The following is a 12,875-nucleotide window of genomic DNA, read 5'->3' as shown; positions in this document are numbered from 1 at the left end:
GATTTCCAGTACTGCGTTGAATAAGAGTGGTGAGAGTGGGCACCTTTGTCTTGTTCTTCATCTTAGAGGTGAAGCTTTTAATTTTTCACTGTTTAATATGATGTTAGCTGTGGGTTTGTGGCATTGGCCTTTATTATGTTGTGGTATGTTCCTTTTATACCCAGGTTTTTGAGGGTTTTATCATGAAAGGATGTTGAATTTTGTCAAATGCTTTTTCTGCATCTTTTGAGGGATCAGATGATTTTTATCTTTCATTTTGTTAATGTGGTTTATCACGTTGATTGATTTTTGGATGTTGTACCATTCTTGCATCTCTGGAATAAGTCCCACTTGCTCATGGTGTATGATCCCTTTAACATGTGTGGTGGAATTTGGTTTCCTAATACTTTGATGAGAATTTTTGCATCTCTATGCATCAGGGGTATTTGGTGTATAGTTTTCTTTTCCTGTAGTGTTCTTAACTGGCTTTGGTATTAGTGTAGTGATGGCCTTGTAAAATGAGTATAGAAGTGTTCCCTCCTCTTAAAATTTTTGGAAGAGTTTGAGAAGGATTGGCATTAATTCTTCTTTAATTGCTTGGTAGAATTACCAGTGAAACCATTTGGTCCTGGGCTTCTCTGTGTTGGGAGGTTTTTGATTACTAATTCAGTCTCCTTGTTATTGATCTGTTCAGATTTTCTTTTTCTTCATGATTCAGTTTGGTAGGTTTAGTATGTTTCTAGATATTTGTCCATTTCTTCTAGGTTATATGACTTGATGTGCAATTGTTTGTAATAGTCACTTATGATACTTCATATTTCTGTGCTACCAGTTGTTATGATTTTATTCACAAGTCTTCTCTCTTTTTCTTCTCTTTTTTCCCTTAGTCTAGGTAAAAGGTTTTTTGCCCCCAGAAAACCAGCTCTTAGGTTATCCATATTGTTGGCATATAATTACTTATTGTAGTTTCTTGATGATCTGTTTTGATTTATTTGAGTCTTTTTTTTTCTTGGTTCGGGTAGCTAAAGGTTTGTCAACTTTATTTTTTAAAAAAACTAGCTCTTAGTTTTGTTTATCTTTTCTGTTGTTTTTCTTATTTCTGTTTTACTTACTTCTGCTCTGATCTTTGTTGTTTCTTTCCTTGTGCTTAGTTTGGGCTTCATTTGTTCTTTTTCTAGTTCCAAGAGGTATAAAGTGAGGTTGTTTATTGGAGTTCTTTCTTGTTTTTTAATGTAGGCATTTATTGCTATTGACTTCCCTCATAGAACATTCCATAGATTTTGACATTTTATGCTCACATTTTCATTTGTTTCAAGATATTTCTTGATCTTCCTTTTCATTTTTTCTTTGGCCAGTTGGTTTTCAGGAGCATATTGTTTAACCTCCATATACTTGTGAATTTTTCAGCTTTCCTCCTGTTATTGATTTCTCATTTTATACTGTTTGGTTGGGAAAGATATTTTGTAGATTTTAGTCTTCTTAAATTTGCTAAGATTTGCATTGTGGCCTATCATGTGACTTATCATGGAGAATGTTCTGTGTTTATGTTTTATAAATGCATGTCAGGTCTATTTGGTCAAGTTTATGGTTCAATCCAATGTTTCCTTTTTGATTTTTTTTTTTTTTTTGGTCTGGATGATCTAATGATTACTGAAAGTGGGGTGAGGTATTGAAATCCCCTACTACTACTGTATTATGTTTTCATTAATAGTGATATTATGCTCATCATCCAAAACTTGTTTTTCACACAGTATTATATTTTATGTATTTAACCAGTAGGTTATATTTTAAATTATTTTCTCTGTAGGTAAAATTTGTAACTACACTCCAAACTTTATTTTGTACATAACTTTTGATATGTGAACCATGCTTGAAACATATTAACAATTACCTTTGACTTATTTTTTGATTACACATAAGTGTGATTATCATGTACTTGTGTTCGTGGAATTTTTACTTTTTAGACCTCTTCAATGTATTTAATACTTCTATTATTCTTTGTTCATTTTGCATGTGCACAATTCTGTGTTGTGCTTATCTTGTTTTTTCCTTCCAAAGAAACATGGAGAATTTAAAGGTAGAACAGGAATGAGAACTTATTTCTCAAGTCATATTTTAATATTCTTTTTACTGTTCAGATTACAGCCTCTGCTATACAGGATGCCATTTGTAACCTGTTATTTTTATCTTGAATATATGTCAGCTGGCTTCTAAATTCATTTGTGTTTAGAAGAATTGAGTATAATATTATTTTGTTTTGCAGGAGTTCACAACCAAGTCAGACAGACAATAATTATGCAAAGCAGGCTGCACACACTAAAGAAAAACGAAGAGATGATGATAGCATTTCTCTTGTAATGTCTGATACTCAACCTAAAGGTTTGTGAACCTCAGAAAACTGTTGCCAATTGAATTTTTTCTGTTGCATTTTTAATAATATTTTTTTAACTTTATTTATACATGAAAGTAAAGAGATTTTTTAGCGACACAAAGAAAATTGCTAAATTTACCATTTGTATACTGTAGTATACATCTCTTGATTTATTTACAAAATCCAGAAGTTAAATTTGAATATTATTATTTTCTTTCTTTTTTTTTTGTTGGGGCTGGGCATATAGCTATAAAGTTATAATGTTAGTTTGACTCTTTCTAAATGTCATTTCCATGGATATGTCTAGTAAATGATATTACTGCTAACTTGATTATTATTATTAGCTTCCCACTGTCTATCCTCCTACTATGAAATACATTCTTTATTCATTAGAATTTCTCTCGACTCTAGGAGGATGCCAATACAAGCCACTATTAGCCCAAATTTAAAGGTAAATACATCACAGACTTCTGAAAATTCACTGTAGGCCTCCTTGCCTGTTGGGTTAATGAATTGACTTCTTTTCTCCTTTTTGTCTCTTCTTATAAAGACCGTAAAATAATTTATAAAAGTTTTCACCAAAACATATTTATACATTAGTCAAATGAGAAACTAACATCTTCAAGGGTCTCTTGGATTATTGATAGCTTCAAACTAGTTGAGGTATTTTGTTTTCTGAATGATTTTATAAATTATTCACAAGAAACAGGATCCTTCAATGACACTATGTAAAAATTATTTGTACTTCATTTGGAACACAGCTGTTTTCACATTTTAAATAGTCTTTTTCATAGAGGAGGAAAACCTAAAAGGAAACTAGACTAATATCTTTGATGTATACAAGAAACCAGCTGCAGCTCTTATGAGGGCAATCTCTAAAGTATTGTGACTCTGTAGACATAATCTTTCAATTGATCACTAAGTACTATCTGCATATAATGAAGGACACTTACTTTTTTTTTTTTTTTTTACAAATTGTCCTTTTCCCAGAAATAATTATCTTTAATTACAATATAAAAATATAAGTGGGCTTATACTGTACAAGTGGGCTCAATTCAGATACTATCGAGACACTGTTAAACCTTCATTGCTTTCCTGGGTAGAGTAGGAATAGTTAAATAAAAAGCTTTCTAATTTGTGCCCTTCAGTATTCCTTCAAAGTCACAGTAGAATTTTAGCTTACAGCAGGGAAAAAAATGCATGATAAAAGAAACACTTTATAGTTTCTTAGTATCCCTGAAGGTTCTCCTCTTAAGTAAAGTGTTTTTAAGAAAGTTAGCTATTGAAACTTTATTGAAACTCACCGTATTTTCATTCTATAGATAATTGTGTCTAATACCAATTGTTTAACATGAGCCCATAAATTAATGAGAGTTCTGAATTAAATCCCAGGTATACCATTGTAAACAGTTTTTTCTTCCAGTTTTTTTGAGATATAATTGACAGACAGCACTGTATAAGTTTAAGGTGTACAGCGTAATGATTTGACTTACATACATCATGAAATGATTATCACAGTGAATTTAGTGAGCATCCTTCTTCTCATATAGATACAGAATTAAAGAAATAGAAAAAAAATTTTCCTTGTGATGAGAACTCTTAGGATTTACTCTCCTAACAACTTTCTTATATAACACACAGCAGTGTTAATTATATTTATCATGTTATACATTACATCCCTAGAACTTATTTATCTTATAACAGGAAGTTTGTACATGTTGACTGCCGTCTTGCAATTCTGCCTCCTCTGCCTCTGATAACCACAAATCTTATCTCTTTTTCTGAGTTTCTTTGTTTTTGAATTATAATTGACCTACAACATTATGTTAGTTCCTGTTACATGACATAGTAATTCAATATTTCTATACATTTCAGAATGATCACGATAAGTCTAGTTATGATCTGTCACCATACAAAGATATTACATAGTTATTGACTATATTCCCCACACTAGATATACTTTTCTTTTGTAGTACATTAAGTTTGCCTTGTAGAATTTGCTTTTTTGAATATAATACATTGGAAATATTTAACATCTTTTTTTTATAGGAATTTGTTAGCTCTTTAATTTTATATGCTAGTAATATTTATAAGTTAAATTGTATTTGTTATCAGGTAGAGTCTTGTTTTTACAATGTCTAGCTGTACCTAATAAATTTATTCCTGTTTCCCATGCGATAGTCTTGGCCCATGTGCAATTAGTAAACTGTTAGAAGGAAAACTCCTGTATAATAGAGTTTTTTTCAAGCTCTATTTCTTTCATCAGGTTCTTTTTAACTTTCAGTTTTATATTTATTATAGCTGATTAACAATGTTGTGCTAGTTTCAGATATGCAACAAAGTGATTCAGTTATACGTATACATGTATCTATTATTTTTCAAATTCTTTTCCCAATTAGGTTGTTACAGAATATTGAGGAGAATTCCCTGTGCTGTACAGTAGGTCCTTGTTGGTTATTCATTTTAAATACAGCAGTGTGTACATGTCAGTCCCACACTCCCTAACTGTCCCCCGACCCACACCCTTCCCCCCCGGTAACCATAAGTTTGTTCTCTAAGTCTGTGAGTCTGTTTCTGTTTTGTAAATAAGTTCATTTGTATCATTTTTTTTTTTTTTAGATTCTGCATATAAGCGATATCATACCATATTTCTCTTTCTCTGTCTGACTTACTTCACTCAGTATGACGGTCTCTAGGTCCATCCATGTTGCTGTGAATGGCAATTACTTCATTCTTTTTAATGGCTGAGTAGTATTCCATTGCATATATGTACCACATCTTCTTTATCCATTCTTCTATCAATGGACATTTAGGTTGTTTCCGTGTCTTAGCTATTGTAAACAGCGCTGTAATGAATATTGGGGTGCATATATCCTTTTGGACCGTATTTTACTCTGGGTATATGCCCAGGAGTGGGATTGCAGGACTATGTGGTAGCTCTATTTTTGGCTTCTTAGGGAATTTCCATACTGTTCGCCATAGTGGCTGCACCAATTTACATTCTCACCAATAGTGTAGGAGGGTTCCCTTCTCTCCACACCCTCTCTAGCATTTATTGTTTGTGGATTTTTTCATGATCGCCATTCTGACTGGTGTGAGGTGACATCTCATTGTACTTTTAATTTGCATTTCTCTAATAATTATCAATGTTGAACATCTTTTCATGTGCCTCTTGCCCATCTGTATGTCTTCTTTGGAGAAATGTCTATTTAAGTCTTCTGCCCATTTTTGATTAGGTTGTTTGTTTTGATGATATTAAGCCACATGAGCTGTTTGTAAATTTTGGAGACTAATCCCTTGTTGGTCACATCATTTGCAAATACTTTCTCCCATTCTGAGGGTTGTCTTTTCTTCCTGTTTATGGTTTCCTTTGCTATGCAAAAACTTTTGAGTTTAAGTAGGTCTCATTTGTTTATTTTTGTTTTTATTTCCATTACCCTGGGAGACAGATCGAAAAAGATACTGCCGTGATTTATGTCTGAGAGTGTTCATCCTATGTTTTCCTCTAAGTTTTTATAGTGTCCAGTCTCACATTTAGGTCTTTAATCCATTTTGAATTTATTTTTGTGTATGGTGTTAAAGAATGTTCTAATTTAATTTTTTTAACATGTAGCTGTCCGGTTTTCCTAGCACCATTTATTGAAGAGACTGTCTTTTCTCCATTATATAGTCTTGCCTCCTTTGTCATGGATTAATTGACCATAGGTGCATGGGTTTATTTCTGGGCTTTCTATCCTATTCCATTGATCTGTATTTCTGTTTTTGTGCTAGTACCATACTGTTTTGATGACTATAGCTTTGTAGTATAGTCTGAAGTCAGGGAGCCTGATTCCTCCAGCTCCATTTTTCTTTCTCAAGATTGCTTTGGCTATTCTGGGTCTTTTGTGTCTCCATACAAATTTTTAAGATTTTTTTGTTCTAGTTATGTGAAAAATGCCATTGGTAATTTGATAGGGATTGCACTGAATCTGTAGATTGCCTTGGTTAGTATAAGCATTTTGACAATATTGATTCTTCCAGTCCAAGAACATGGTATATCTTTCGACCTGTTTGTGTCGTCTTTGATTTCTTTCATCAGTGTCTTATAGTTTTTGGAGTACAGGTCTTTTGTCTTTTTAGGTAGGTTTGTTCCTAGGCGTTTTATTCTTTTTGATGTGATGGTAAATGGGATTGTTTCTTCAATTTCTCTTTCTGATCTTCCGTTGTTAGTGTATAGAAATGCAACAGATTTCTGTGTATTAATTTTGTAATCTGCAACTTTATCAAATTCATTGATGAGCTCTAGTAGTTTTCTGGTAGCATCTTTAGGATTTTCTATGTATAGTATCATGTCATCTGTAAACAGTGAAAATTTAACTTCTTCTTTTCCAATTTAGATTCCTTTTATTTTTTTTTCTTCTCTGATTGCTGTAGCTAGGACTTCAAAAACTATGTTGAAAGTGGCAAGAGTGGACATCCTTGTCTTGTTCCTGATCTTTGAGGAAATGCTTTTAGCTTTTCACTGTTGAGTATGATGTTAGCTGTAGGTTTGTCATATATGGTATGACCATATGTTGAGGTATGTTCCCTCTATGCCCACTTTCTGGAGAGTTTTTATCATAAATGGGTGCTGAATTTTGTCAAAAGCTTTTTCTGCATCTAATGAGATGATCATATGATTTTTATTCTTCAGTTTGTTGATGTGGTGTATCATATTGACTGATTTGCAGGCATTGAAAAATCCTTCCATCCCTGGGATAAATCCCACTTGATCATGGTGTATGATCCTTTTAATGTGTTGTTGGATTCGGAATGCTAGTATTCTGTTGAGGATTTTTGCATCTATATTCATCAATGATATTGGCCTGTAATTTTCTTTTTTTTTTGTAGTATATTTGTCTGGTTTTGGTAACAGAATGAATTTGGGAGTTTTCCTTCCTCTGCAATTTTTTGGAACAATTTCAGAAGGATAGCTATTAGCTCTTCTCTAAATGTTGAATAGAATTCACCTGTGAAGCCATCTGGTCCTGAACCTTTGTTTGTTGGGAGTTTTTAAATCACAGTTTGAATTTCATTACTTGTGATTGGTCTGTTCATAATTTCTATTTCTTCCTGGTTCAGTCTTGGGAGAGTGTACCTTTCTAAGAATTTGTCCATTTCTTCCAGGTTGTCCGTTTTATTGCCCTATAGATGCTCTCTTATTATCCTTTGTATTTCTGTAGTGTCAGTTGTAACTTCTCCTTTTTCATTTCTAATTTTATTGGTTTGAATCCTCCCTTTTTTTCTTGATGAGTCTAGCTAAAGGTTTATTAATTTTGTTTATCTTCTCAAAGAACCAGCTTTTAGTTTCATTAATCTTTGCTATTGCTTTCTTTTTCTCTGTTTCATTTATTTCTGCTCTGGTCTTTATGATTTCTTTCCTTCTATTAGCTTTAGGTTTTGCTTGTTCTTCTTTCTCTAGTTGCTTTAGGTGTAAGGTTAGGTTGTTCATTTGAGATTTTTCTTGTTTCCTGAGGTAAACTTGTATTGCTATAGAACTGCTTTTGCTGCATCCCATAGGTTTTGGATCATTGTGCTTTGTTTTCATTTGTCTCTAGGTATTTTTTGATTTCCTCTTTGATTTCTTCAGTGATCCATTGGCTGTTTAGTAGCATATTGTTTAGCCTCTATGTGTTTGTGTTTTTGACACTTGTTTTTCTTTTTACTTCTTTTTAAATTTATTTATTTATTTTTGGCTGTGTTGGGTCTTCGTTGCTGCACACGGGCTTTCTCTAGTTGTGGCAAGCGGGGGCTACTCTTCGTTGTGGTGCGTGGGCTTCTCTTGTTGTGGAGCATGGGCTCTATGTGCATGGGCTTTAGTAGTTGTTGCACACAGGCTCAGTAGTTGTGGCTCGTGAGCTCTAGAGCACAGGCTCAGTAGTTGTGGTATGTGGGCTTAGTTGCTCCGTGGCATGTGGGATCTTCCTGGACCAGGGCTTGAACCCATGTCCCTTGCATTGGCATGCGGGTTCTTATCCACTGAGCCACCAGGGAATTCCCTACAGTTTTTGTCTTGTAATTTACTTCTGATCTCATAGCGTTGTGGTCGGAAAAGATGCTTGATAATGATTTCAATTTTCTTAAATTTACCAAGGCTCTCTGTGGCCCAGCATGTGATCAGTCCTGGAGAATATTCCATGTGCACATGACAAGAATGTGTATTCTGCTGCTTTTGGATGGAATGCTTTATAAATATCAGTTAAGTCCATCTGATCTAATGTGTCATTTAAGGCCTGTGTTTCCTTATTGATTTTCTGTCTGGATGATGTGTCCATTGATGAAAGTAGAGTGTTAAAGTCCTCAGTATTATTGTGTTACTGTCATTTTCCCTTTCATGGCTGTTAGCATTTGCCTTATATATTGAGGTGCTCCTATGTTGGGTGCATATATATTTACAATTGTTACATCTTCTTTTTGGATTGATCCCTTGATCATTATGTAGTGTCCTTCTTTGTCTCTTATACAGTCTTTATTTTAAAGTCTACTTTGTCTGATATGAGTATTGCTACTGCAGCTTTCTTTTGATCTCCATTTGCATTGAATACCTTTTTCCATCCTCTCACTTTCAGTCTATATGTGTCCCTAGGTCTGAAGTGGGTTTCTTGCAGACAGCATATGTATGGGTCTTGCTTTTGTATCCATTCAGCCAGTCTTTATGTCTTTTGATTGGAGCATTTAGTCCATTTACATTTAAGGTAATTATCGATATGTAAGTTCCTATTGCCATTTTCTTAATTGTTTTGGGTTTGTTTTTGTACGTCTTTTTTCTTCCCTTCCTCTCTTGTTCTCTTTTCCTCTGGTTTGATGACCATCTTTAGTGTTGTGTTTGGGTTGCTTTTTCTTTTTCTTTGTGTGTGTGTGTGTGTGAGTGTATCTATTGTAGTTTTTGGGTTTGCTATTCCCATGAGGTTTTGATATAGTAGTCTGTATATGTACAAGGTTGTTTTAAGTTGCTGGTGTCTTTCCTGCCTAGAGAAGTTTCTTTAGCATTTGTTGCAAAGCTGGTCTGGTGGTGCTGAACTGTCGTAGCTTTTGCTTGTCTGTGAAGCTTTTGAATGAGAGTCTTGCTGGGTAGAATATTCTTGGTTGTAGGTTCTTCCCTTTCATCACTTTTAATATATCATGCCACTCCCTTCTGGCCTGTAGAGTTTCAGCTGAAAAGTCAGCTGATAACCTTATGTGAGTTCCCTTGTATGTTACTTGTCGTTTTTCCCTTGTTACTTTTAATATTTTTTTCTTTATCTTTAATTCTCTTCAGTTTGATTACTATGTGTCTCATTGTGTTTCTTCTTGGGTTTATCCTGCCTGGGACTCTCTGCTCTTCCTGGACTTGGGTGAATGTTTCCTTTCCCATGTTAGGGAAGTTTTCAGCAATTATCTCTTCAAATTATTTCTCAAGTCCTTTCTGTCTCTCTTCTCCTTCTGGGACCCCTATAATGTGAATGTTGGTGTGTTTAATGTTGTCCCAGAGGTCTCTTAGACTGTCATTTCTTTTCATTCTTTTTTTTTATTCTGTTCCGCGGCAGTGATTTCCACCATTCTGTCTTCCAGGTCACTTATCTGTTCTTCTACCTCAGTTATTCTGCTATTGATTCCTTCTAGTATATTTTTCATTTCAGTTATTGTATTGTTCACCTCTGTTTGTTTGTTCTTTAGTTCTTCTAAGTCTTTGTTAAACATTTCTTGCATCTTCTCCATCCTTGCCTCCATTCTTTTTCCTTGATCCTGCATCTTCTTCAGTATCATTATTCTGAATTCTTTTTCTGGAAGGTTTTTTATCTCCACTTCAGTTGTTTTTCTGGGGTTTTATCTTGTTCCTTCATCTGGGAAATATACTTTTGCCATTTCATTTTGTCTAATTTACTTTCTTTCTTTTTTTAAAAAATAAATGTATGTATGTATGTATGTATGTATGTATGTATGTATGTATTTATTAATTTATTTATGGCTGCATTCGGTCTTTGTTGCTGAGCACAGGCTTTTTCTAGTTGGGGCGAGGGGGGCTACTCTTCATTGCGGTGCATGGGCTTCCCATTGCGGTGGCTTCTCTTGTTGAGGAGCATGGGCTCTAGCCATATGGGCTTCAGTAGTTTTGGCATGCGGGCTCAGTAGTTGTGGTTCACAGGCTCTAGAGTGTAGGCTCAATAGTTGTGGCATACGGGTTTAGTTGCTTCGTGGCATGTGGGGTCTTCCCGGACCAGGGCTTGAACCCGTTCCCCTGCATTGGCAGGCGGATTCTTAACCACTGCGCCACCAGGGAAGTCCTTATTTTGTCTAATTTTCTGTGATTGTGGATTTCGTTCTGCAGGCTGCAGGATTGTAGTTCTTCTTGCTTCTGCTCTCTGCCCTCTGGTGTGTGAGGCTATTTAAGAGGCTTCTACAAGCTTCCTGATGGGAGGGACTGGTGGTGGGTGGAGGTGTGTCTCATCCTTCTGGTGGGCAGGGTTGTGCTCAGTAAAACTTTAATCCGCTTGTCTGATGGTGGGTGGGGCTGAGTTCTCACCCTATTGGTTGTTTGGCCTGAGGTGACCCAGTACTGGAGCCTACAAGCTGTTTGGTGGGGCTAATGGCAGCCTCTGGGTGGGCTCCCGCCAGTGGGTACTTCCCAGAACTGCTGGTTCCAGTGTCCTTTTCCCCACAGTGAGCCCTAGCCACCACCCGCCTCCACAGGACACCCTTCAGTAATAGCAGGGAGGTCTGGCCCAGTCTCTTACAGTGTCACTCCTTTTTTCCCTGGATCCTGGTGTGCACGAGACTTTGCGTGTGCTCTCCAAGAGTGGAGTTTCTGTTTCTCCCAGTCCTGTGGACGTCCTTTGATCAAACCCCACTAGCCTTCAAAGCTAGATTCTCTGGGGACTGCTCCTTCTGTTGTTGGACCCCCAGGCTGGGAAGCCTGATGTGGGGCTCGTAACTTTCACTCCTGTGGGATAACTTCTGTGGTATAATTGTTTTCCACTTTTGGGTCACCCACTTGGCAGGTATAGGATTTGAGTTTATTGCTGTTGCTCCCCTCCTACCATCTTGCTGTGGCCTCCTCTTTGTCTTTGGATGTAGGGTATTCTTTTTTTGGTAGGTTCCAGCGTTTTTTTGTCCCTGGTCGTTCAGCAGTTGGTTGTGATTTTGGTGTTTTCATAAAAAGGGGATGCGCGCGCGTCCTCCTACTTCGCCATCTTGAGCTAATCCCTCTTCAGGTTTTGCTGTAGCATTTATGTTTAGAAATTATAGCTTGATACGGTATTTATAAGTAGAAATTGTCTTTGACTACCTTTACAGTTTACAGAATTACAAATAAAATTTATTGTGCTTTTCAAAATACTGTGTTGATAATTTAGGGGTAGTTTATTTTCCTGGGGGGAGGGAGTTAAGAGCGTTGTCTTTGGAAATTGGAAGACTGTTGACAGTCTTGGAGTTTTTGCCCTCAGTCCCGTCCCCATGCCTGCCGTTTAAACAAAGACAAAGAGAAATTATGAATGTTAGTCATTAGATGTTTATAAAGCTAGAGTAAGAGCAAGAATAGTTTGAAGAGAAGGTGTATAGTGTTGAAGAACTTTGAGTGAATGGAGAGGTCAGGCCATTCAGTGTTACATAGATTTTTTTTTTTTTTTTAAATAGAGGGAAGGATTTTTAATTAATTAATTAATTTATTTTTGGCTGTGTTGGGTCTTCGTTTCGTGCGAGGGCTTTCTCTAGTTGTGGCAAGCGGGGGCCACTCTTCATCGCGGTGCACGGGCCTCTCACTATCGCGGCCTCTCTTGTTGCGGAGCACAGGCTCCAGACACGCAGGCTCAGTAATTGTGGCTCACGGGCCTAGTTGCTCCGCGGCATGTGGGATCTTCCCAGACCAGGGCTCGAACCCGTGTCCCCTGCATTGGCAGGCAGATTCTCAACCACTGCGCCACCAAGGAAGCCCCTAGATTTTAAGTTATGAATTCAAGCAAGCTGCTTTGGGACTTGCTTTATGTGAACTCTGAGTTGGTACTTGTATGGTGTAGATTCAGAAAGCAAAATAATTCAGTATAACCTTCAGTTAGTTAGGATAACCCTCAGTTAGTTAGGTAGAACCTTTTGGAAGGTATTTTTGTACAGCACATATATTTGATAACTGAAATACTAAGCAGGTTTGTTAATACGTGATATGGGTTTCAAAATAATGCTTTTTTGACTTAAAAAAGGGAGTACTTCCTTTTCTGTAGGGTAATAAATTTATTGGAGATTTAAAATTATAGGGTCTTGATTTTTTTTAAAAAAGAAATAAACTGTGAAGGAAATTGTTAGCCTTATGAATGATTATTTATCACAGTCACCTGCTGAGGAAAGGTATTTTTGCTCCTTTTAAAAGAGCAGTGATCAATACTCTACTCTTTCAAATTATTGTCCCTTTTCATTTAAAAAATATGTATATATAAAACTTACATTTACAAAAGACAACTAATTGCTAAATTAGTTGTAATTTCTAAATTAGTTGTAATTTCTCAAATCACAGTGAATTTAAAAAACATTTTAAGAG

At 35.9% G+C, this 12,875-nt stretch overlaps 1 protein-coding gene across 7 annotated transcripts in view; it reads left to right on the top strand.

Moving 5' to 3' along the window:
* SENP7 (SUMO specific peptidase 7) overlaps window positions 1-12,875 on the top strand; it is a 147,868-nt gene that overhangs the window by 94,595 nt on the left and 40,398 nt on the right. For all 7 annotated transcript variants that reach the window (XM_082392074.1, XM_082392071.1, XM_082392073.1 and 4 more), the window contains one exon: window positions 2,243-2,358. In XM_082392074.1, coding sequence (XP_082248200.1) covers window positions 2,243-2,358 — 116 coding nt within the window. The remainder of the gene's footprint in view (window positions 1-2,242; window positions 2,359-12,875) is intronic.

The sequence above is a fragment of the Balaenoptera borealis genome (genome assembly GCF_965194805.1).
Source record: "Balaenoptera borealis genome assembly, chromosome: 5".
In the NCBI taxonomy this organism is placed as follows: Eukaryota; Metazoa; Chordata; class Mammalia; order Artiodactyla; family Balaenopteridae; genus Balaenoptera; species Balaenoptera borealis.
This window is presented reverse-complemented; position numbering and strand designations above follow the sequence as displayed.